This window comes from Apteryx rowi, unplaced genomic scaffold, assembly GCF_003343035.1.
Source record: "Apteryx rowi isolate R43461 unplaced genomic scaffold, aptRow1 scaffold_206, whole genome shotgun sequence".
NCBI lineage: Eukaryota > Metazoa > Chordata > Aves > Apterygiformes > Apterygidae > Apteryx > Apteryx rowi.
Window position 1 is genome coordinate 855,232 of NW_020448375.1, and position 27,262 is coordinate 882,493.

General features: G+C 34.3%; 1 protein-coding gene across 10 annotated transcripts in view; it reads right to left on the bottom strand.

Moving 5' to 3' along the window:
* WDR11 (WD repeat domain 11) overlaps positions 1-27,262 on the bottom strand; it is a 55,145-nt gene that overhangs the window by 25,315 nt on the left and 2,568 nt on the right. For 4 of the 10 annotated variants that reach the window (XM_026063978.1, XM_026063974.1, XM_026063984.1 and 1 more), the window contains exons 3-11: positions 23,865-24,018; positions 18,683-18,856; positions 17,147-17,333; positions 13,154-13,319; positions 11,902-12,016; positions 10,629-10,824; positions 8,705-8,808; positions 7,352-7,531; positions 5,408-5,492 (exon numbers count right to left, since the gene is read on the bottom strand). In XM_026063978.1, coding sequence (XP_025919763.1) covers positions 5,408-5,492; positions 7,352-7,531; positions 8,705-8,808; positions 10,629-10,824; positions 11,902-12,016; positions 13,154-13,319; positions 17,147-17,333; positions 18,683-18,856; positions 23,865-24,018 — 1,361 coding nt within the window. The remainder of the gene's footprint in view (positions 1-5,407; positions 5,493-7,351; positions 7,532-8,704; positions 8,809-10,628; positions 10,825-11,901; positions 12,017-13,153; positions 13,320-17,146; positions 17,334-18,682; positions 18,857-23,864; positions 24,019-27,262) is intronic. The other 6 variants (XM_026063981.1, XM_026063980.1, XM_026063982.1 and 3 more) reach the window with 4 other exon arrangements.

Consider the following 27,262-nt stretch of genomic DNA (forward strand, 5'->3'; position numbering starts at 1 on the left):
GTGTTATAAGGGTGTAAAGTTATGATCTAATATAACACAATGTCAGGCTATATGGGTTCGAAGCAAATTCTTTTGAGTAGGATACCCCAGACCACAAAACTATGTAAGAGTTTCAAAATGTAATAGGGCACATTTTCAGAATGAGATAGTCTTGTCCTTCCCCATTTCCCATACATATACTTTGTGCCAGCATAAATATTTTACTGGTTTATCTGTGAAATAAATCGAGGAACTAATCTGAAAGAAAATTAAGACTGTTCTAACACATATATACACAAACATATGCACAAGTTCATTTTAATATGGATAAAAAGACTTGGTTTTTTCTCAAATCCTTCAGACACAGATTACTTAAGAATTATCTCCAAGATCACTATCCTGTTGCATCAACTGTAAAATCATGGTCTGTTTCACAACAGAATATGTAAAATACAAACAAATAACAGTTTGATTAATTGTCACTAAATTCAGCTTACACTGTATTAAGTCCAGAAGTTGTAAAGCTTCCTAAATGCAATTTAGACAGTGAAAGCAAAAAGCATTCCTGTAATATTTTACACATACAAATTATATCCTTATTTATCTTGATTTCTTAGTTCAAGCTATTAAAAGTGGGAAGCTTTACTCCTAAGTCCTCAAGAAAAGTTAAAAATTTAGGACCTGATCCTTTTCACAACAGGACCTGTAAAAGTTCTGCCAATACCTTCAATGAAAACAAAAAGTATTCAATTATTAATTGTAATATTACAAGAACAACTAAAAAGAAATTTATGACTGCATGCAATGTGTGATGTTTCAGGTCTGTAAAAGATCATAAATACAGACAGCATTTTGAAATGGATGAAATATGAATTCTGACAGCTTTCTAATTCTTATCTATTATTCTATTATGGTTTTTTAGAAATAATACAGAATAACTGTAACATATTGCTATTCCTAGTAGTTACTTTGCATTCTCTTTCAAAAAGCTGAAGCATTTTCTATATTTCATTCATCAGCTCAGATTTAACACATGAGAAGTCCTGTTTCTTTGCTGCCAGCTGGCCATTTGTTAATACTAATAAAGATCTGTTGAATCCTAAGACACTCATAATCAAAAAGAAATCTTAGCTAATCTGCTTGCACCTGAAACAGTGTATCTTTTTTATTGTCATACACATAAACTAAGGATTCTGAAGAAAGTATTTATTCACTGAATTAATGAAGAGAGTGGTTCAAGGTTTAATGAAGGAAACAAGTAATAACTTCCCTATTGCAATATTTCCATTATGCAAAGTTTCCTCCTAAGAGGCATCTTTATCTGCTATAATTAAGGGTTTCATTCAGCTAGCTTTACAGACTAGATCTATTCTTTTAAAATAAAAAAAATCAGAGATTTTATACATACAGCTTGACTCAATTACTTAGTAAGAATGGAAATGAAACAGTATTTTAAAGAAAATTCAAACCTCAATTATTTCATCAGAAAATATTTTCAGCCTCAAATATAATTACTTCAAAAGTATTTTGCTTGTATTTCAAAAGAATTCGCATGCTTTGCATGTCCAAATGTGAATGCCAGCAGTATAACAACTTTTTTTCCTTTTGAAGAAGGCAAAGGTTAAGAAAGAAACCACAATAAGTGCTGAATATAGTAAGTCTTAGATAACATTAAAAAAACCCTCCATTTCAATTGCAAAACTTAAAAGTCATTATCAACAATGGCTTACTCTTCTCAACAAGTTTGGCCTCTTTCATAAGAATTTGAAGACAGACTGATTCTAATTCTTATGAAAAGCTACTCTTCATAATACAGTGTATTTTTGATGAATTCTGAAACATATCACTGCAGCTTATTAATTTTAGTTATACGCATATTTCAACTACAGGTAACATTCAATGTTTATAAGTCTTTATTTGGGATGACAGTATATTATTGACATAATTATAAAAATTAGAAAATTACAAATTAGAAAATTTATCTTTAAAAGAGATTGACCTGATTTTGCAAATTTCCCCATTCAAATGCAATATCTTTACAGTGATACTTGATAGTCAATGTATAACATGCTAATTCTGCACATTCAGAGCCCTCCTATCAAAAAGCCCGAACAGAAATCAAGCTTTGACTTGTAACTCTCCAACATTGCCTACAAACAGCTCAAACAGACACCTTTAGAAATCTGAAGATTTTCTTATTAGTGTCAAGCACCTGAATAAAACACCACAGTTATACTTCATAGCATCAGACACCATGTAAGTATATTTAAGAGTTTAAGAACTGCCACACAGGATCAGATTTAAAGTAAATCCGGCCCATGTGATATCTGACTTGGCGGCCATTAGCAAATGCTTAAGGGAAGAGACTCATTATCAGGGCAAACAGTGTTCCTTCCTTTGGTCTACCCATCTAGCTTCTGATAAGCATCAATCTAGAGACCTCCTGAGTCCCAGAGATGTTTAAAAGCCACTGAGACACCCCACCAATCATTCACACCTCCAGTCTCCTCTTGAACCCATTTATACTTCTGCTTCCACAATTTCCTGTATCAATGACTTGAGAATTCAAATCTGAATACACAAGATTTCACTGCAAGGCTGCTTGCACTTGTTGGGCAATGCATAATTTACAAATACACAAAAATAAGAAAAGTTCACTAACATTCTCTAAGTGAGAAAAGGTTTTTGTTTTTATTTTTTTAAGGAGGTGATGAATGTTTGCAAAATAGTTTCCCAAAGGGGAGTCAGCCTAAATTTGACTGCTAAAACATGGATGTTGTGTAGTAATTCTCAAGCAAGACGCCAAGTTCTGCCTCCGGGCCATATATATTCTAGTTACAATCAGTGAGATTTTAAGTTTAAAATTAAAACTGTTGCTACCTTGAACTTGCTAGGCATCAGCAAAAAACTAAGAAGCACTGCTCTAGTCATAGTTACCTATATGGGAATGAGCCAAAGTAGCAGTAAAGGCATTCAGAATGAACCACTTTGAATGAGCAAGAAGCTTAATCACAGACGTTTTAATTATATGCCTTGAACGTGTTCTCTTCCACACTGAAGATGTATTATCATCACCTATCTTACCGCACTGGCTTATGAAAAATTCAGATTGCTCCAGTTAGAAAACAGAAAAGGTAACAGAATTAGCTATTTCATAGTTGTTCTAATTCCTCTTAGTAATAAAAAAATCAATTACATTTTTAGTAATAAAAATTAACTGCATTTCTCTGTATCCTAAAGGAACAAAAAAAGACTGATCTTCCACTCATAGCTTCTTTCAGCCAGTACACATTCTAAAATCTCCTTCTAGTTTTACCCCCTCACTTATGCTCCTAGCAGTAGCCTAACTTTTTCTTCAGTGTGCTCTGAAGCACTTCTGCTGTTTTTTTCTGTCTCTCTCAATCAAAAACCAAACTAAACTCAAAGAAAAAGAATTTACCTGCATAGTTCTTACTCATGAGTAACCATAAGTTTTCATTTTGTCACTGATTGCTATTTAGCTGTTTCATTATTTCTTTAATGCTATCGTAAATGCAGGACAGAGAATCACTTCTTTCCTCCTAATCACAGTACAGCTCTGCAAAGGTTTTTTGTTTTTTTTTTTAAAGTCACAATTACTAGCACCTAAACAACTCAGTGCTAGTTATGTTAGCACAAGTAATATGTAAAGGACAGCTGCCTGAGTGGTAAGGTTCAAAGACCTGAGTTTTATTATTTTCTGTTCTTAAACTACAGGCACTGAAAACTCTGCTGGCATTTACCTACAGTCCCAGGGTATTATCAATTACATATTAAAATAATGCTGTTTTCTGCAGGTCTACTATAAATTAAAACTGATTCCAACATTTTGGAGGTAAAGTAATAATTCCCACTGGAAGGAAAACTGTTGCACTCCATAAATATTAATTAAAAAATTATCATGCATTATTCCACATTGCTTAAAGCATTCCCTTGAACTTGTCAGAATTATGTAGAAAGTCACTCAGACCATTAAAAGCTGGATTGAGAAACTAAATAAATCTTTAGAAGATTTGCTCAGATGACTGCTTTTGACTATGAGCATTAAACAAAATTCATAACCATCTTAATTCTGCTCTGAAAACACCATCTATGCAAGGACAGTTCCTGGAAAGCCAGCGTACTGTTAAAGTAGTTCAAATGTTGCAAAACCTTTGCAAAGTGAAAAGCCCACACTAACTATACTTCCAATAATACATACAATCTAAATCAAACAAAAGATAAAGAAATATTTTCAAAGTGTATTTCAGATGCATCCCAATCTTAAGAAAACATTTTCAACACTATCTGCAAAATGTTAGTAGTGATTTTAAAAAATATTTTTAATCATATCTGTACAGTGTTAGCAGTGGCGTTAATTTTGAATGCTATAGTCACATGAATGAAAAATAAAGCAGGATTCAGTATCCCCTTGGGCTGCATAAGAGAACACAAAAAGAGAAAACATCTTGTAAGTAGTTAATTGTATGAAACAAGGGTATGAAACAAGGGTAAAACTCAAATGCATTTCAACAGAAAGGGAAATTCTGTTCTTACAATACCTATCAATCAACCCACAAATGCAACTGCACTTACATGATTTAGGTGGTAGATTCAAAGTATATTTAGATAGTGAACTCTCTTAAAGCTATCTATGCTGAGACATCCATATTTTTCTTCTGTTTTTGAGAATAAAAGTAAAATGAGGATCTAAACCTGAACAAGGCTTCATGACACAACTCTAATATGAATCTGTTCTACTACTACTACTAAAAATATTTTATTTCCTATGCTCAAATCAGTCCAGAAATATGTATCCAGCAAGCATCATCTTTGGTATCTTTGCCATATAGTTAATGCCATTGTGTACACACTTAAAAACACACAGTATAAGAGCTTTAAAACTTACTGTGCTCCATATTTAGGACGGTTAAATGTTGAGTCATGTTTTGGGTCTATAAAATCTTTTAAAGAGAAAATTATGTTGAATTCAGCTAGGGCTAGAAGTGTCTCAAGTTTCAGCCTCACATGAGGACAGGAAACACACTGGTGTACAAAACAGAATTATGCAAAAGGGTAAAATGTGCAAGTAATGATTCTTATATAAATAAGACACTGTAATAAAGTTTATTGTATTAAAAAGACTTCTTTGTACTATAATATTCTAAAGAAACTAAAAACAGCCACAGATGATACACATCTTAGATCAGCTGCACAAACACAATTCAAATGTAATTTTCACTCTAGTTTTGATAGTGAGTTACTGCTTACATACAGTCAATATATTACTCGTTATGGCATACTACTCAACAGGCAATTTTCTTGAGTGTCATTACCAATGAAACAAGACACCCACGTTGCTTGTTGCTTGTACATTAAATGTTTTAATTTTCATTTCCCAAAAGGATTATAGTATGAATTAAAATCTTACTTGACTTCACAGGAATGGATGCTTATCTCTTTGTGTAAGAGTCCACTTGTAAGATGAAACACCAAGACAGAGCCATTACTTGTACCTACAAAAAGCGATTTAAAAAAAATATACAGACCAGCTTTATTCTTCCCTTTCATACTTGAGTGAAAATGCAAGATTTACAGCTATTTCTCTTTTTTCATCTTTAACTACTATATATTATGCAATTTTAGAAAAGATATTTTGATTTCTACAGTTTAATTACAAATTAAACGCTCCGAGGTTCTCTGCACCCGGCCAAATTAGTTTGGGTCAAGACATTTTCCTGAACCTATTTGCGGGGCCCACAGAAAATCTGTTGATTCTTCTTGCATTTTCACCACATACCCAATCACAGGAGAAAGGACTGTTTTTATTTTGATTACTCAAGGAAGACTATTAACCATTTTCATCAGTAATCCCAGGGGAGAATCATGAGTAAATTTTACCAGATCATTAAAGCAATTCTATTTTCTCATCCCTGAGATAATGACCTCTTTCAAATTACAAATCAATAAACTAGTAGCTGCTAGCTACAATTAGATCAAAAACTTTGGGGAATACTGAATTATAATTTTCTAATAGACACTGGGAAGACTTATGGTCTTTCTTTACACCCATATCAACTTTATTAAATATGACAATGGAACCCCAAAGAGCCATTCAGGTACCTCAAGCGCAGAATGCTGCAGACTTTGCTGTAAATGTTCTCTGTACCTGCTATTAGCTTCTTAATCTTATATTTTACTTGTTATAACAGCAACAGCTGAAACTTCTATAGCATTGAAAGTTATGTTTTAGTAGCATCATATCAAGTAATGGCAGCTTGCCTACATTTTAGAGCACAACTACTGATGGTACACTGGGCTGAGTGATAACAGAAGTATTATGAGAACTGCACATGTACATACATGCATTAGTATGACATACTCATTACTGGAGTGACATGCTCATGAGCAGCTTATGAGCTCCTGTGTAACATTTACTTTTATCTCCCTCCCTCCAAAAACCTACGCCACATCCAGAAGATTCTATAGCACAGGGAACCTTAAGACTAACAAACAACCTGCAAGTTCTGACAGGCACAGTTTCTGGAGACATGGTTAGAAGCGAAGTATTGGGAATAAAACTGCAGCATGCAGTGTTGTAACCTAGAAGACAGCCCAGGATCAACTGATATTTTAGATATGCTTGATCATGTTTGAACAACCAGCATCAGGAGATGTGATTCTACAATCTATTACAAATCTTAATTTACAGAGTCTGTGTGTCTACTGTTCCAGTCTTCTAACTGACTGCACAGATAGACACCAATCAGTATGGATAGGTAATGAAATCCCTGATGTGGTTTCAAAGAGCTTGCCAGAATGATAATATTATCTAAAAATGTAAATAGGGACAGCTCAGCCTTTAAAAAATCAGGTGTTCAATGACAACTACTACAGTATCTAGATGAGTTTTACTACATTTGTGATGAGACAAAATAGCTTCATTTAGGAAAAAATCACACACTTAAAGTATATTTTTAGGTACTTAGATCAAATATATAGTCTCTATTTCATTTACTTATTCTAGGAAAGAAAAGCTGCAGAATTGCATATTTATTGATGTCTAGAACGAAGAGAGAGCAGCATGGCAAATGAGAAGCATATCAACAGATCAAAATTATAGCAAATGATGGGATAAATACAAAGTAGCTAGTATAATGCAATTTTTCAGGCCACATTTCAGGCCATGAGCTCAAGGCAGGAAAAAAAAGAATCCAAAGAATATCTGAGATGCAAACTAACACAAGGGTCACTATTTGGGATTAGTTATACAAGATCAAAAAATAGAAATTCATTTTGTTTTAGTAACTGTGGTTGTATTTAACCTGGAATATATAACTTCCAGAGCAATCAATAAACTATTCAAGATACTTACCAACAGCAAGGAGTGGCTCATATTGTTTAATGTTTTTTGTTGTAAGAGGTGGGCACATACGGATAGCAAACGGAGGCAAAGGAAGTCCTGAAAGAAGTCCAGTCAGCAGAAATTTGAGGTGCACTTCTTGTAGAAAAGAATTTTTTGACTGTTCTTCTCCAGCAGCTGTGCCTTGCCCTGCTTTAAAAATTAAAGCTCCTGTTAGTATTACATTTTAATCTCAGAGTTCATAGAAAGTTATCAGACACAAGAAGTTAAAAAATAAGAATTACGAATAACCTAACATATAAAGTAGCAATGTTCAATTAAAGAGGCATTCCTTCCTGTTGTACTATATATGATGAAACTCTTTGGAACACTGCACTTCAGCTAGTGATTTCTCCAGTATTAACTTCCATTTCTAAAGCTAAAAAGGCAAAAAAACATGTGCAAAACAATAAACTACAATTGTTTCAGTATTATTCCAGCATCCAAGGGTAGTTTCTATTTGTTTCCTCTCCTCCTTTTTTTTCCTCTAAGTTACAAACATTTTAAAATTATTAGAACAATTCAAAGACTTATGCAGATATAACTCCAAGCAGTAAAATTGAGCAGTCCACTGCTAGAAATTAAGAGTGAAATTTGCTCAGCTGACACACTAAAGATGTGCAAAAATAAAGATATAATCTCACTACTGTATGCCTTCTGCAGTCAGTTGTACCAGTTCAAGTGATATATGGCACAAATTAACAATTTCTATGATGTAAATGACTACAGAAACTGCAGATAAGAGAAAAATCATTTCATCTTTAAACAGTGGAGATTAAGTGTGAGATAACATCCCATGTTGGTAAGAGATGTCTGCAATACAGACAACTTTTACCAACAGCAAATCCAAATCTGTACCTTGGCACCTCTGAGGAGCACTAGACACTTTTCCAATAAAAATCAATTTCAGTACATAAAGATAATTATCTGTATGGAACTTCTTTATGGAACATTTCTCAGTACTGATGTGTTAGTTGCTATCTAGCTTTCACAAATGCCTGGGATATATCAGTTAAATTATCTTCATCCATTTAAGATTATTTTGAAAAAATGAAGGAATGGGATTTTTGGCCAAATTGCAATTTAAATTACATTTTTCTCTTAGAGTACATGAACTCTGAACAATAGTCCTCAATAAAAAAAGCCTTAAAGTTTAATCAGTAATTTCTTTAGCAAGCAGGAATAGTTTTCTTTTATTTTGTAATTGTTACTAAAATTACACAGAAAATAAATCTAACATATGTAGTTCTCAAGTAAGTTAAGAGGTGCAATGATTCAGAAATCCTATAAATTAGTATCCATAATATTAGTGTAAGAAATTCTTACCTATCATGTTATCTAAAGAAAGGTCTGGAAGTTTATTTTGGAATGCTCCTATAGGAATCCCACAGAATGAAACTGGGGAATACAAAGGTGACGCACTTGAACTGCTGTAAAAGAAAGAAAATGAGTTCCTAATGCAAATTGCCTCAGGTCCTCAATTTTGGGATTTCCCCATGTTGTTCTTTCAGCATTCCCACCACTTATTACTTGCAAAATCATTTTGAAATGATTACTTCCTACATCAGCTTCCGTGAACAACTCTACCATGAGAAAACATACACAATTCAGAACTATTTTCATATTACTTGCATGGATTTTTGCCAGTAACTTTTATTATACATGGAAAAACAGATATATGTGTCTCTTGTTCGGAAGTGCACCCAAGCATTGAAAGGAGCCTTTTAAATACATTGTTTATTAATATCTGCAGCTACATTAATGAATACACCTAATGAGCAATCAGAAATGTTTAGACATTTAAGAACACAGATTCCAAAAGTTCTGCTCAGAGAGTACTTCCTATATAGGATCCAGATAATGAAGCCCAACACTGAAGCCATGTCTTTCACATAAGCAGATGAAACACGATTGCCTTTGTGTATACAAAGGTACAACAGAAACTTACCATACTACCTGTGTTTATACTCTTGTCAGGTATCTATGCATCAGTTTTGGGGGTATTTTTTCCTAGGAACTGCAACTGGGGTTCCAATGTAATCTCCAGCTGAAAGGGATTCAAACAGCCCCTGCAGTCTTGACAATAATCTTACTGGACTGAGGATAGTCCTATGTGATCACCAAAGACCATGGATTGCACCCAGGTGTATGCAAAAATTCAGTTTAAGGCACACAGAAAGCCTTTCTCCTTAAATTCCCACTTTAAGAGTCTCTGTGTTCAAATTTTAAGCAAGATCGGATCAAATCCAGCAAAAGCAAGAGCCAAAGGAAGACTCCTAAAAATCCCTTAAAAATTCTGTGCCAGCTAGAAATACTCTTTTCTTTTCAGTACAACTCAACCATATTTGGGAACCTTCTAGGCCCAGTAGTTCTTATATTATTCCATTATTCCTAGTTATATAATCATGACAAAAATCACTGTTTTAGAAATGTACTTAAAGAATCCAAGGAATAAAACCCAGAAACATATGGATCATAAAGAGCACTCTTGGATACGCATCACAAAGAATCCAGCTAATAGTACTTTTGGGAACACCAACAATAAAAATGTTAAATCACTGATGAGCAACAAAAGGAGCTACGCTGAAAATCTGGTATTTCTGGCATTTGAAAGTGTATCAAGAATTTTCTCTCTCTTTTATGCCGGTAAGCGATTTATTTTATTCCATAGTCAAAGGCTTATTGCAGTCAAATGACACTGAATGTTCAAAGAACTATACTATTTCACATAGCATTTTTAGAAACTGCTCAAAATCTAAACCACTAAATGCTCTGGATATAAGATATGTTAATTGTTTACACCACCATATTCCAACCACCTGCTGTGCAGCCTCATCTTGCTCTGTACTGACCTCATGGGAAGCTAGCAGAGTATCTTTTCCCTACTAAAAATCTAGTAACTTCCAGACTAATTTTGTAGGCTGCTTTTTGTGTGATTGAAACTGATGGAAAATTATATAGCCCAAAGAACGCCAAATAAGAAGAAAATGTTCCCTCTGAATATTCCTCTATCTTTTGTTTCCTTATGCCATCCACTTAGGAAGAAATTATTTTTAAAGGGGGAAGAATAAATACTAATCCTTTTGGATGATATATTTCATCTTCCTTTCATACATATGTATAGCACATGCCACCCTATCATACACACAAACACAACAAACATTGTTACTTTTAGAATATAATTCAACAATAAGTGCCTCTGCTAAATGTAGCTGATGAAAGCTTTGATGAGAAAAAGAAATCCCATTACCTGTTCCGCAAATTTCTGCCAGAAATACTGGATTTTAACTCCCAGATCATTACCCTGCCATCGCTGACGATGAGAGCTGCAGAATTCTCATTCACTGGGCAACACACCATACTGAATGGACGAACTGTTTTTGTTACTCTAATTGCATCACACTGACTTCTTAAATCATAAATCAGCTCCTGAACTGGGTCGGGATCTGCAACATCAATGTGCCACATGAGACAAGCAATTAGAACAGAAAACATACAAGGAGATGGATCCTCAGAGGTAAATGGTTACAGTGACTGAGTTCTTTGGTTGGAATCCACATTTCCTGTGAACTATTCGGGGGAGGGAAAAAAAAAAGAAAAAAAAAAATCAGAGACTAGATACTGCTGATTTTGCTGTATTCAGTGCATGGCATGTGCAGAGTTCTCCAAAGTGCAACTCTGTCTTTAAAGTGGCTCATTCCACTTGGATCATGCAAAATCAAAAAAGGTACTGTTTTACATCTGGACAGAAACTGCATCTTCTCTCCACAATCCAAAATTCATTTGACTTGCTGGTAAAAACTGGAAGCAAAGTAATGCTGTAGCTCATTAAAAATTGCCAAATTACCAACCTCATTAAAAAAATGTAATTAAAAAAAAATCATTTATTCTCGCAATGGATTTGACATTTACAAAATTATTTTTAGTCATATTTTATTGACCCCTTCACTATACATTTACAGAACTATTTTTTTAGATGTCTTTTACTATCCCCTTAACTATATATATTTAGAAGTCACTCTTAGTAATATTCTGTAAAAAAGATAAAAGCCTTAATAGTTTAGAACTTAATGTAGATTTAAGTCAATGGAAAGTAGTTCCAAAATCAATTCTTCAGACCAAATGACTTCCAAAAACCTTTGTGGTTGTCAGTAAAATACATTTTTCCCTAAAGATAAAAGAACAAATTAATCACCTTTTATCTAACATTTTCTTGTATATCTGATTGTTAAGCCATTTCACAATTAAAATAGTATCTTCAGTAATGGAAAGATTTTCAGGTTATTCATGTCTTACTTTGTATTACATATCAGGGAACCCAAAAACAATTTTGGGAAAATGCAGTATACATTCAATGAATTTACTTAAGTGAAAAAAAACACTTGAAAAGCTGTAATTCACCATACTGAACAAGGCATGATGGTTGATGCCTTCAAACCTGAAGCAACAGGTCTGAATACTGGTGCTAAATAACTGAAATGCCTCAAAGTTCATTTCTGGCCATTTGTTGACACCAAACTTACCTGGTTCTTCATTTGGAGTTCCCGTTATACAGCAGTTAGATCTGCGAACTCTTAAAGTTATACAGCCATTTTCATGTAGGCAAAATAACCCATCACGCTGAAAGCAAGGAATTACCTACATAAACAGATATATTTGGTTAACAAAATTATATCCTTTGCAAAGTACACCTGTAAATGAACATGATGCATACGCAACAATCATTAAGAACTTTACCAGTAAGGCACTATTCTGATGAATTAGCTTAGCTGCATTACTGGTGACTAAGGCAAACTTAACAAAAATTGATGTAAAAAAAATCAGTGCCAGAAAAAGTAAAAAACAACAACAACAACAACAACAACAACAACAACAACAAAACCAGGCAACAGCTCCATATCACCTATTCTTAATAATGAGAAATTCAGTTAGATTTTTTAATCTCATGTTTTTAAAGGAAATTTTCTTAATCTTATTCCTAAAACTAATAAAGTAGTAAAATGCACAATGGTATATTGTGGAAAAAAGCACAGCTCTTTGTAACTTTGGAGACTACACTTTATTGCTCCAAATACACCCATTCATGAAAAATCCAAGAATTTAGTGAATTTGGCACAACAGTTTTTTAAATGAACCTGAAGACTTCTATAATCAGCTCATAAAGTCACTAGCACATATGGGAATTATGAACCTCATTATGTAAACAAGATTTGAGAATCTTTTCTTCAAAAGATAACCAGTATATTTGAAATCTATATGAAGAATCAACAGATGATGCTAATGATACTAGCACAGATAGATGGCTTTGAGGAATTCAGGATTTTTTTTTTTTTTAACATCCACTTTCTCATAAATATACTTCAGTTATAATTTTTTAAACTTTCCTTTTTGATGTGAGAATTCATGATTCCAAGACAATAAAGATGCTTCAGTAACACATCAGACTAGACTTAGCTACTTGATCAAGCAAAGGTACAGGCTCAGAGAACTAGTATCAACTGTATACAAAAATCTTAACTGCCAGAAAGTGAAATGTCCTCCACAGCACTGTTTCCACACTGGTAACTTTTTTAACACCACAAAATGAGATGGATTTGCTGCAGACATCAGAAAACTAAATGAAACAGTGGCTCAGAGGCCATTTTCCCTGCCTAGCGAGTTTACTACTTTTCTTACTCATCTCACCAATCAAAACACAACTATCAGTGAGTCATGAACTTACAGCTGATCTTGACAGTCTATTACAATGATAGAAACTAGTCAAATTTTTATTACCTGTAGGAAAGGCACACCCGTTCTTTCAATTGCAATCACACCCACCGTCTGATTCACTTCCAAATCAAGAATCAAAATTTCTCTGGGATAGAGTAACAACATGTAATTTCTTTTGGAAGGCAAGTATGACAATTGAAGACAATCGTTGAGTGTAACAGATTCAGCACTGTAATATATCAGAGATAAATTTTAAGTAGCCCCAAAATGAAGAACACCTTTAATCAGTTTCTGTATTAACAAATACTTTGAGTTCAAAATAAAATTAACAGGATTAATTTTGCTGCAATATTGCTTATTTTGATTGCTAGTTAACTGCAGAAATCCATTTAATTGCTACAGTACTACAAAGCAACACTGATCTTCAAAATACACTGTTAACTTTTGTTTAAAAGAGATTATAGAGTAATTTTTAAAATAATATGTGATTCAAATGAAACAAGTATAATTCTTACACATCTCAAATACTGAGCAATTCAGTTATGAACAGTGCTAGCTACCATGGCATTTACTGTTATTCATGGGAAATTGCCCTTACACATACTGCTTATTTCAATTTTTATATTATTATACATATTACTTTATTTTGAAATGAACTGAACTAGCCTATAATACCAGTCTTCCAAATCAGAGAAAGTAATAAAGAACAGGAATGTTATACAGGAATGGTGACTGTAACACTATTAAGTCAGACACAATGCAATTTTGACAGGCAAGAGGCTGCAAAGTAAAGACGTTCGTTAGGCACATGTAATCCAGTGAACTGTATGTAAGTCACACTGAAGCAAATCATCCTGACACTGTGCTCAGTTTTGAAGCATCCCTTTTGAAGCGTTTTGTTTGTTTTTAATCTCCTCATTCCACCACACACTAAATCCCCCCCTTATAAGCTTCTAATATCTTGCTTCTGTTTCACAAGTACAAGTCAACTTATGTTTGCAGTCACTTTCCTAACAATCTCCTGTTCCTCCTTCTTCAAAATAACGTAAAGTCAGACAAATCACTGCTGCTACAATTTTTCCTCCCTTTTTCCCATTCTAGTTTTTGTGTTGTTCTGGAGGGAAAAGGAGGGAGAAAGAGAGATTACTATCACACCCTTAGCAACATTCATATACAATTTAAAATGCAATCAGAAGAATGCAGAAAAATGCATTGTTGATTTGTTTGCACTTGTTGGTTTGCTGTTATTCCTGAATATACAGAATGTTGCAGCAGCATATGTACTATCTCAATGTTTGGAAATCAGGTGTTCTGTCTGATGTTAGTACAAGTCAGGCATAATAAAACACAAAAAGATAAGATCATGTCCTTTAACTTAATATAAAAATCACAATTTCTTAAATGACTACAGAGTGACACATCATCAAGTCTTCTGCTGTTTGCAATTTAAACAACTTATTAAAATGGAGCATAAATTTCAAATACACATTAAAGTTTGTTGTTAAGTGCTGACTGACAATACAGTCTGATTAGTTTGTTCTCACAGTCACTGATTTGAGAAATACTTTTAGTACATAAATGGAAAGTGCAAAAGGAAAAAAAGAATTATACCAGAAAAAAAAAGGTCTAGCTAATTTCTAAAAAGCTTTCAAACTTGTAACAAATTTATTTTTGAAAAGTCATAAAATACACAAACACGGTACGTATGTTTAAATTCTAATTTTATTTATATTATATTAAATTTTAAAAGCCTATTATTGCAATATCACACACAACATCAGGGTGACAGAACTTTTCTCAGGTACCACTACTAATTTTCAGTTCTCTGACTATATCCCTTCTCATTCCACAATTGAAACAAATTCTTTTAGCCCCTTTTCATTCCCACTCCCCTGGTCAAAAAAGGTGTTTCTGAACTTACATCTGCACAAAACTGTTAGCTAAGGGAGAACATTATGCCACCCACTTATACAAAACATGCTGGGATGATACAGCCGTTTTTACAAACAGAACTGGAAGAACAACTGTCAATATTATACCCTTATATAATGCCCTTGCTCGTCCTAAAGCTTAACATTTGAACTTGAAACCAAACAGGGAGAAAGAACATCTTCTCCATCTCTTTCTTCTTTTTCTCGTATCATTGTGGCTCCACTAACTTGGACTAGGCTGCAACAATGATCAGAAGGCAAAATAAACACTATTCAGCATGGTTAGAATCTAAGAGAGGAACAGGCAGTCTTCCATTCCTCAAGATGAAAAACATATTTTATGAACAGTACCTTTCTTCTAAATATATTACTTCACTTTAAATGAGTCGTAGTCCAATTACTATCAGAAACAAGGATGATGCACAATTTGGTAAGTTTTCTCATCCAAACCAGACAAAAGCTTCAGTTTTAAAGGTATGCTCCATTTCAAAGGTTTCTGATAATAAAACAAAACTAAAAGATATTCAAAATAGGGAAAGTAATCATATACAACAGGTACCTTCTGACCAAGTTTTGTAAGAAATGCTGCAAAAAAAGCAGGCATTTGTGGTTCTTGGGTTGAGCTGATATTTGACATAATACAAATTATGCACTTGTAAATTCTCAATTATATTCACTTAGCTTAGATGTTGAAACAAAATATAGTCAATAAAGAAAAAAGATATTTCAAAAACGGCAATTTGGATCTGTGTGAAGTACTGATTTCTAGACAGTACTGTTCATTTGCCTATTTTAAAAATTTAAACACAGGACTAAATATCAAATAACCTGAAATATGAAAGACAAACTGGTTTATTCACAGCATTCAGTGTCAAACAAATGGAGATTTTGTTAGTTGTGTTGTACCTTTCCTTTTCAGTTTCATTGCCTTGAGAATTCAACTTCTTACTGCACTTGCATAGTGCCCCTAAGTCTGAAAGGTGTCCATAGTTGTAGCCTACAAGATTTCCTACTTTTTAGTGTTTATAGGTGGAGTTCTGACTACAAGCATGGGTTCCCTCTATTCTCCCCCATAAATGCCCTGTATCACCATTTTCCATTTCCCTTAATCTTAGACCCACAACCTCCCAAACCCTGTCTTTGTAAGAATCTCTAAGCTTTCCATTTCCTTCTCACTCATGGAAGATCATCTTATGCTTTACCAGGGTTCCCATCCATGAGCATATATCCAGCTTCTTCCTATGCTAAGCTTTCAGTACCCCTACACACACTTGTTTTCATTTCAATTGTCCATATCGTAACTGCCTCTCTTAATTAAGTCAACAGCCACTTAACTTTAAGATCTGCTATTTATAAACCATTCGTATTTGCTTTTGACCATTTTTTCCTCTCTTGATTTTCACTAAAAGTCAACAGAAGTCTGCCCATGGATGCCAAGAGCATTCCCGGAAACTCTGGAATTAACTGGATGCAGTTTTTGAAAATTATCAAGATTAAAGACAAATAGCCAAATAACAGCAGCACCATTAGCAATCTGCAGTTTCAGCCAATGAGAGTAAAAACTGGCTTTTCAATCAGAAGGTGTGCAGTAATTCAGTGATGTCAAAGAAGAACAAAATCCAATTCCTTCATTAAAGGCTGTATTGGCTTTACAGGGTAATGAGAGATTTTGCAAACAAAAGTATATTTGTCTATATTATAAATAGATACGATTAAAAAAATCACATACAGGGTAGATCTGTTGAATGCACAAAGAGCACTTTAAAATTCAAGGTGCATTTAAAAACAGATTCTCTCTTGCTTGGCAACTAAAATGAGGAACCATTTTTTGAAATGGAAATCAACTGAACCTTAATTAAGAAACCAAAGTTAAAGAAAGATAATGCATCAGGAACTTATTAAAAAACAAAAACTGACTTTCTTCACATGTCCTCAAGATGGTCTTTAGTTTCAATGCCATAAAGATGAAGAATAGGATCAAATATATATAATAACAACTTCTTTATTCTCTGTCTCCTACCCCAATGTGATCTTTTACAAATTATCTCATAATATTTAATCTAATAATATCTACAGAATACATAGGTATAAAAAAAAAACCTGAGAAGAAATATTTGTAACCTACCTTGGTTTTTCATTACTAATCAAAATTTTTACTTTATCAAGGGCTTTTTTGGCCCCTGTAGCAGCAGCCAGCTTGTTGTGAGAAGGACTGGAATGGGGACTGGAGATGTAGACCTTCTTCCCTGAGCTGGCAGGAGCTTTGGAAGGAGAGAAGTCGGAGATGAACACTATTCCCTCACTGGTGAGCACTGTACCAAGAAAAACAGTTTTTATTATAGCAAAATGTAATCTGCAATCTTATCATGGTGTTTTATTTTAATGCAATTTCAGTGGGGAGAAATGATAACGGCTTTAATAATAGTCTACTAGACAGAAAACTCGTAATTCTAGCTAACAGGCACCTTCTACTGAAAGCGTAGCAGATGGTCTATTACAATTCATTAAAATCCACAAAACTCCATTTTTCAAAATTAAGTCTATACTAAAAAAATACTGTGAAATTACTGGCAGAAACCTTTTGTTTGTCCTTTCATATTTGTTCCGTACAGTGAATCTCTGTCATCAGTTATTCTTCATTAAGCTTCACAGTGCAAAAAGAAAGCAGGGTTACTGACACTGGCTATATCACCATTTCTGTTCTCACACAGAGCACTGCCCAGAGAATCATTAAAATCATTAACTCACATTACTTATGTGACAGCATAAAGATTCAGTTAAGCTGTAAAGAGATAGTTAAGATTTTTCTACATGTTTATGAACAAAAAGTCTTTTCCAGTTTGAATGGCATAGCATATAAAAAGACAAATATAAAGCCTCGATTCTGCACCTTATCTCATTACAGATCAGGAGTGATTAAGCTAAATTAAAGAATAAAATGGTCATTCTCATTATTTCTCCTTGTTTCCGCTAAAATGTGAATAAATATGCACTGCATCTCCCTCGGCATCTGAATTGCTTCTGAAACTGATGGTAACACTGCATTCCTTAAAAAAAAAAAAAAAAACCTTTACGTTGAAGATGCTACTCATTCTTGGTCTACTTTTATCTAACTGGATTTTTTTTCTCAGCATCCAAGCCTTCTCTAGCTTGTTAAGGCAGTTTAACAGGGCTTTCTGCACTTGGCTTCCTCCAGCTTGCTCTTCACATGCTTTCCACCTTTACAAAAATCTCAAACATTTCTTCTCAGACCTCTGACTTGTCTTCCCTACCAATGTTCACTTTTCCCCTCACACAACAGCATCTTTCAATTCAATGTGAATGAAAGACTCCCCTGTCTTTGCCATGAGAATTCTTCCTGGCATTAATGACATTATTATCTCTAATCCATCACTTTAATCTCAATAACTCTCATGTAACTAACACATTTTTCCTGGTCACACATATTCAGGTCACACCAAGCTCTTGCAAACTCTCTGGCTATATTTCTTAGAGTGGGTCTATTTTTTCTCCCCTTAAAGTTCAACTCCAGCTTGAACTAATGGTACTGACGTAAGTATCCACAATTCTTGATAACATCAAACACATTTTTTTTATTTCTGCCAGTGCAAATTAGCCTACTGTACTAAAATTGTCCTTTCTTACTATTTTATAAACTTACAAGCTAAGTGTGATGGATCAAAGGGGTCAAATGAAAAAGACAGAATATTTTCTGCATAACTTTTCTTCCAAAGTTTGGTGCCTGTATCTGCATTCCACAATACAATATAGTTAGGTGGATGAACTGCAAGTAGTAGGTCTCTAGAAGCATCTTGATTCCACAACCACTGCATGTCTGTCAAGACAAAGAATGAAAAACAGTCAACTTTGAAATTAATTTTCAAAAAAAATTTGATCTATTTTAAAATTATTATTCTTCTGCAACACCGTGTCTTTAAAAAAAGAAACACTGACTTATGAACATCATGTTTCCATTTCTTGATTCCATAAAATAAATTCCTTTTGCTCCCTGAATTTACATTTGTAACAAGTAACAATGCAGTGGATTATTGATGTCCACACACATGCACACAACCCACATCTCAGCTGAAGGATTCAATTCTTTTCAGCCACGAAATTCTATATGAAACAACACACTAGTATGCAGAACCATCACAGAATCACAATGAACAGAAGCATACCACCTCCCAAATTAATATTTAAAAACTAAAATGGTGCCAGCATTAGACATGGAAGAAAATGTATTTTCTATTTCAAATAATTTTAACAAAGAGTCCTGAATTCAAAAGTAAAATGAAAGTGACTGTGCTACACTCAAGAATACAAGTACAACGCTTAAGTGATATGGTTAGTCTGAAGAGGCAAGCTTGCCGACCATCACTTCTTGAAATCACTTAACAAATACTTCAGATAAACAGCTATATAAGGCTGTTTTCTACCTTAGCTACATCAGCCAGAAAAAACAGAGGTAGCTACACTGGTAAAACTGTATTGAAACATGTAAATCCTTTTTCATTTGGAGATCATCAAGTATGCTACCCCATACTAAGAAGTATTGCTTCACCTTAGCACATCTATACCTATATTAGACACATTCTGGTTTTAGACTATATGTATAACGTTTTAGTATTTCGAAATACTTATGTATATAGCCTGACAGTATACATGGTTAACCAAAAGAAAGGTGTAATCAGAGAGGGGTACTCAGATGCCCTCTGAAAATTTCTGTTTTTCTCTCTTCCCATACCCTTTTTGTAATTTCCATTTAGATTTACTTGCCAGATGAGAATAAATCTCTATTGCTTGAACGCCCTGGACAATGTGTTCTAACCAGGACAAGTAAAAATAAAACAGGGAGAGGAGAGGGAAGAAAGGAAGGAATGTCTTTCAAACTAAAATAAAAGCTGCAAACAAATCTAAAATTTTGCAGAATATATAAAACTGCACAAATAGAGAACAAATTTAGTAAGATTAAAAAAAAGACTGGAAATGATGATTGTACTAAAATGTCTTTGATCTGAAACACAGGATGTAAGTAACAAAACTTTCAATTTTCTTTCCATTAAATTTAAATTTTATAGCTCATGATACCAGATGGTACCATTTTTTCACATGCCATGTATAATAAAGTTAACATCAGGATGTTATAAAAATGCATATAAATCATTTGTATGAAATAGAAACATCTCAAAAGTAATTGATAAGCTGATAAGAAGAAGAAACAATTATTCAATTCTTCATAGGCAATGGTTTTCAATATGCAATTTTTCTCTTTAAAAAACAAACATGAAAGACACTCAGTGGACTGTATAATGTATTTTCAGTGTATCCTGTTGAGGAATAGTGTTTGATTTGCTACTCAATAAAGAACATATGAAAAAAAGAAAAAAAAAGTGATGATATATGTTAAATCATTTTATCTGCACTGTACGTTTTATCATTAGCATTATGTTCATATTCTAATGTAGTAAAAATTTGCACTGGTTTAACTGAATTCAGAGGGCCTTAGATAAAAGCAAACTCTGAAAGGAGTTGTATTACAACTACCAAAAACTGTGTAGCAACGCACACTACACGGGACAACATACTAGACACTGGAAGGAGTCAGGCAGGCAATGGACAAAGCCTCGCCCCCAGTCCAGTTCCCACCACTGCACGGCCTCACCAATTCACAGCTTCTTTACAGCATATTCCCTTATACTAAAATGTGGAAAAAACTTTTCTCCTCAGACATTTTTCTGTTTATCAGTTCAGGGTTTTTTTTCAGAGCTGTTAAGTGTTTCTCATTGGGTTTCAGAAAGAGAGAAAAAAAAACCCTTCAGCCTTTTGTGTCCTACTCAGTTATACTATATGTACCCAGACTGTTAACTCCTTCTCAGCCAAATGAAGAGTTTGGATCAAATGAAGTATGCATTACAATGAAGCACCACTTTTTTTGTCACTGAAACAGTGAAGCTCCAGCTTTTATCCTACGAAGTCCTTGCAGATAACGCACAGAGAGCTGGCAGATTACTCCAGTGCCATATCTCTGCGTTTCCACTGTTTTCTACAGGCTTGCAGAAAACAGCCAGAGGTTCAGAAACAGATGGAAAGGAAAAGTAGCTGACCAGCTGCTTTTGTTATAGGCTATTCGTAAATAAAACCAGGGACTGAGGAAACAACAGAATTTTAATTCTAGTGCTTACTGACTTTTTCCTCCCACCCAATAGAACAGCAGACTGAAAGGCTTCCACTAGGTCTGCAAACATGGGAAAAAAACAAAAAACAAAAAACAAAAACACACCTTCATACGGCATGGGTAAAACCACATTAAACATTCGGTGACTCAGTGTCAGGGATAAAAAACAACTTATAACACAAGAAAATGCTAATAAAATTAACTGCACTCAAAAGAAGAATAAATATTCAGTGTCCTACCATATGACTTACAGGCACTGCTACTATATTGCACCTACTTTCACAGGGTTTATAAAAACAGAAGCATAATGTAAAAAAACTAATTTTGTAAGTGGGTTTTCAGATGACAGAATTCAAAATAAAAAACAGGAAAAATGCAAAAGTCATGGTAAGTTTTTTAAAGCAGTCCAAATAAACTATAAATTATTCTTAGAAACTCACTATGGTAGAGTTTTTTTGCAAAAGAAAGGTATTCTAAATTTTACTTCAGAAATAATTTGTAGACATGTAGCTAATTCAGACAGCAGTAGCAATAAACAGAAAATTCACAATGTGCCGCAGAGCGTGTAAATGCTGCTGCACTTGTAGAGTTATCCTTCCCAGTTGACTTCAAAAGAGCTAATCCAATGCAGGAAGCAGCCTAGTCCCAGCAGCAGTTCAGGTACTGGAAACAGTCCAGCCACAGTAGCACGTCCTTCACAAAGCTAACCAGTACTCAAGCCAGCTCTTGGATGGATCTGGCGTGAATGTTTTCAATACACAGAAGAGTGTTTATCACAAGTCCGCCCCCCCCAAATCAAGTGTTGCAACAGTAGGACAGTAGTACTATCAACTACAAACTGCACCAATTAAAGCGATAATAAAGATGACAATGGATATGTGATGTTACTAGGAAGAAAGTCTAGATCTTTTGACTCCTTGTTCTAACCACTACTGTAACTTCTTCACTGATGAAGTACAAGATGCTAACTAACGAAAGGGAGCATTCACCTTGTGATAGGTGCTAATTTGTTACATCAACTCGGGAAGTGATTATACGATGAAACTAGGTGCTAATTACGGGCTAAAACCACAACATCCTGTAATGAGGGCATGTACCCCGCCTGAGATAATTGAGTGGAGCCAGCGAGGCGGCGATGTTAGTTTAGATAGCCTAATATGGCGATGGCGAGGTCACACAGTTGTAAAATATATGCGTGACCTGAGGGTCGCCACTCACAATGCAGAGGAAGACTCCAGCCTTCATCCCCACGACCACCAGAAGGCTGAAGAAGACCCCCTAGCAACAGCCGGCGCAGCCGCAGAAGTTACAGGAAGTGCCATGTATACCCGGAACTGGAATCGCATATAAGGAGACGGGGGGGGAATCGCGCGCGCCGTTGGTGGAGCAGGAGACTCCCCGGCTACCCAGCGCTGTTTTGCTTACTTGTGACTTGCTCAATTATTCTATTAAATTGGAATTTATGCAACCCGGCCCGAGTGGTTGTCAGTTTGTCGCGTTTACCTATAACACACCTCACTAACAGAAGAACACAAACAGAAGCAAGGAGAAATATTATTCCTTTCCCATCTTCTCTTAGTTGTGTTATATCAGGTCAGTGGCTACCTTTTCTGCTCTTTTCCCTTAAAGCCCCATTAAGATAGCACTAACCTCTACGCCAGGCAAAACTTCTAGAGATTTCTACCCCTAGCACAAGCAAATATAAATTTTCAATAGCTTCCAACATCAAAAATGATTAGTTTCTTTTTCTATTTCTTTCCTACTTCCCCCCAAAATTTGTGAAATGTGTACATTTTAAAAAACTAGAGATATGCTGAGAATCACTGAATTAGTCTTTTTTATGCAAACAAGATAAAGAATCTTCAAACATCTGGCTGCCCAGAACTGTTCAGGCAGAATTTACTGGGTATTTTCCAGACCCTCCCAGTTGCACTGGACTACCATATATAAAGCAGAATCATAAGAAGCAAATGCCACTACTAAGCTATCTTCTCAAATGAAAGCAAAAAACATTTGTATCCACCCAAAGTTTCCTCTTTCTCTTGACTGTTCAATTGTTAATCCTTCACATTTATCTCTGTTATTGCTATCTATGCACAGAAAAGCATTACCGCTCCTATGAACAGCCAATGCCAATTGCACAGATGCTCAGAAAAAAACTCTTTTTATGGTTACATTGCAAATTTATGTTATCAAGCTAGTATGTCTGGCCAGCAGTAGCTATCCAATGAATCATCTAAATAATTATTAAATTAAATGTGCACAATCAAAATTACAGCAATGTAATGCTGTAAAAATACTACCCCTCTACAAATGGCATTAATATTCAGATGGAGTGCAGGCTGCACTAGATCCTTAATTCAAAACCAGGAAGATGTGCTTGACACTTAATATTACGATTTCAGTCAATAACATTAATAAAAACAGTTTGCAACTTTTTGTCAAAAGAACTTGGAAAATACTACCATAATGAATTAACACAGCATCACTCCAGGAGACGGTAAGTCTTACATAGAAGATGAGTAAATAAACATACAGAAGGTAAATAACCCCAACAGTAAATTTCAATGGCAGAACTGGGCATAGTTTATAAATCCTAGCTGATGGACTTGTACATAAGGCTCCCTAAAATAACTCCCATACAAACTTCACAGATTATCATTACCTTGAATTGGTTTTGTATGTTCTTGTATTTCACAACGAGCTGTTCCTGTTGCCACATCCCAAACAATTATTTTTCCAGTAGCATCAGCAGAAGCTAAACGTAAAGAATATGGAGAGCCAATATTGTGATGGTAGTTTTCTTTAGCCCATTTAACCTGAAGATACAAATGAAAACTGGTCAAAGGCTAATTAACTGGTCATTTAATGATATCTGTGTAAGCATATATTTAAGAATTATCATTAGGCAGCACTACATTGAAAAATGAATTGGATTTACAGCTGGATTCAGGAAACTAGCTGCCGTTTTGCTACCCATCTACCCCTGGTATGACCAGGATGCACCTCAAAAAGCATAGATGAATAAATTAAACAAAATATTGCATATGCACAGTAAGCAATCTTAAAAGAGTTCTAACTATAAAGCTAAAGCATTTTTCTATCAGAATAGCTAAAATAATTCCTGTGAGAGTCTCCCCTATCTGCGAATTTTAGTTTTGTAATTTCTGCTCCCTGCTGTTCAAAAAAATAATAATAATAATAACCTGTGAGGGCACCTGCATGTGAATTGTGAATATGTAATATTAAAAAAAGTAATAGTAGAAATCTACAAAGCTATTTCTTCCTCAGTTAAATAGATATTACTTCCAAACAAATATCAAGCCGGCAAAACATCAGTTCCCAAGGGCGGAGCTGTCAGCAGTTATGAACAGTAAAAAGCAAGCATTCTTAAACAGAGCACATGCAGCTCTAACACTCCAAGCCTTCCTTCCTCACTGCAGTCACACGGTGCTCCTCCATGAGAGTCCCCACACATGACCTGATCCTCTCCTAGAAGGAATTATTTTCTTACTATGTTGATCATTGCCTCTCCATCCTGACTCAAAAATATAGCAGCATTGGTCAGAAACAGGTGCAAGAATTGTTTATTTTTCGCAATCTGTGCCCTGCATCTCACCAAATTCACAAAGCAAGATTATCCCTGTTCGGTAATATATCAGAACAGACACAAATGTACATTTAATTCTTCTCATTTTTGGGGATGAATCAAAAAATTGTTCCTATAATTACATTTTTTGTAAAAGTACTCTTCCTAAAAAGAAAAGAAAAATACTTTATTATAAGCATACTTTTTATCCACACAGCAACATAAAATCAGGTATAACCCACTCCGTACAAAGTTATTGATCTCCCACAAACACAGAACTATCATACAGAAAACTAACATGACGGAATTTTCAGTGGGACCATTACCTATTCCGGACAAAGTTATGAAGCCAAAGGACAGGAAGTATTTAAAGAAAACTCATTAAATGGATTGAAGAAGGATTATGAAACAATTGTTTATTTCTTTGCTTTTTAATTACAGACAGTGATGGGCTATGAAATTTTGCACAACAGAAGCACTGGCTTTTGGGGAGAAGATTCCCTATAGACCAAGTTTGTTGGTATGAACCTATACTACAAAAATTTAACATAGTCAAACATACACAGTGGACTTCTTAAAGATCCCCTCCAGCTTATGGTCTTAGCATAAATTCTTAATAAAATAATGAGGGATTGAAGAAAATCACTTATGAATGTGTCTAAACGTATGTGAAATGATCATGGCCTCATAATAATTTCTCATATAATATCTACTAATTAAAGCAGAAAATATTTTTTTATTCGCGCTCCTCATAAATTAGTCATTTTCCTAGAGTCTATTTCTGTTAATAAACCACCAGATGGTGGTTTTGAAAAATTATCTTATAAATTATATAAAGACTATTTGGACTTCAACATTTGGTTTCCTACTGAAATGAAGTTACTTCTCAAAGCTTGAAAATGTAACTGAAGCACATTAAAATGTTGGAACAAAAAATGATTTTGCTACAACTTATTATTTAACCTAAGTGGAAATTTTAGAACAAAGTCGTCACTATAGCTCCTGCCTCCTTACTGCATATATTTTGTATTTTTTGTACAATTCTAGACACTGGAATTTATTTTTTGTTCACTGTAATAGCTAGCCTGAGGATAACTAAGGCCAAAGATATGCTTACCCAAACAAGGTGCCAAAGGCAAGCAAAGGCATTGATTCACAGAGTGCCATTTACTTTGTGACAGCAGCCATATACACACCTTTGCTCTGCAATAACTGTAAACAACCTCCTCTTAATGAGAATCATATATGTTACCTCTGATTTTTCACTGAACAGACTATACATACTGGCAGCACGAGCTCGAAGTTCACAGAAGTGTTTGGGCAATCACTACAATCTTTTCAAAACTCACTATAAGATTTGGGTAAATATACAAATGTGCTGGAAGAAATTAACTTTCGGCACTGCACAAATGTATTTCAGCATTATTTTTAAATATGTTACAGTACACAAGTCTAAAAATTTATATTAAGGATCTATTTTGAAATTTAATTCTCAATCTTCATTTCTGCCATAATCAATTACAAGATTCTGCCTAAACAAGCAAAAGTGACACCTAAACTGTACGATCATTTTTAGAAGCTACAACGTGATTATCTGAATGGTTATTGGCCAAGTTCTTATATGGATCTACATCAATATTGCCCTATCCGCAAGACAAGCAGTAAGATATACATCTAGAATTTGAACAATATACTATGCAAAATGAAAAAAAAGCATTTAGACTCTGTAGCACAGAAACACATTATGTTATATGAAGATACAGAAAGACCACCACCTGTGTAACTATTGAATATACTGACATTTTAAAAACACTTTAAAAGGTTAAGATTTTTATTGTTCAGGAAGGCATCATCAGAAAATGATGACTCAGAAGTCAGTAAATTGATATTATCAAATCCAAAGGCAAAATAATTGTGTTTAATTTTAAAATACCAAGAGCAGTCATGTCTCAAACACTTTCAGTGTGTCTATCTGAGGATTGTTTATTTAAAGAAAATTACACACAGGAAAAAATAGCATGCAATTTACAAAAGACATATTTACACTTTTTCTTTTAACCCCCCCCCCCCCAAAAAAAAAAACAACCTACAGTAAAGTTTTACTTCATAAACTTCTGACAGTCTTCTAATATGGCATTATATCAAATCTGGCAACTAAACAGAAATCTGAACACATGAAATGGAACAACTGTGAAAATGGGCTTTAAATACCTAATACTAGTGCTGCCTCTGTAACAACATAAACAGGTCATATTTCACAATACAGAATACGTAAGCAAGTATTTAAACATACAGGTCAACACTGCAACATAAAAAGGGAGAAATTTTTAAAGGAACAAACACATTCTTATTCTGTTAATTATTTTGAAGCCTACTCTATTTTGGCTTATAAAATATAAAATATTACCTAGTGGAAGTAGAAGACCGAAACCATCCATTTTAATTTAAGTTTATATTTATCCAAAAACAGAAAT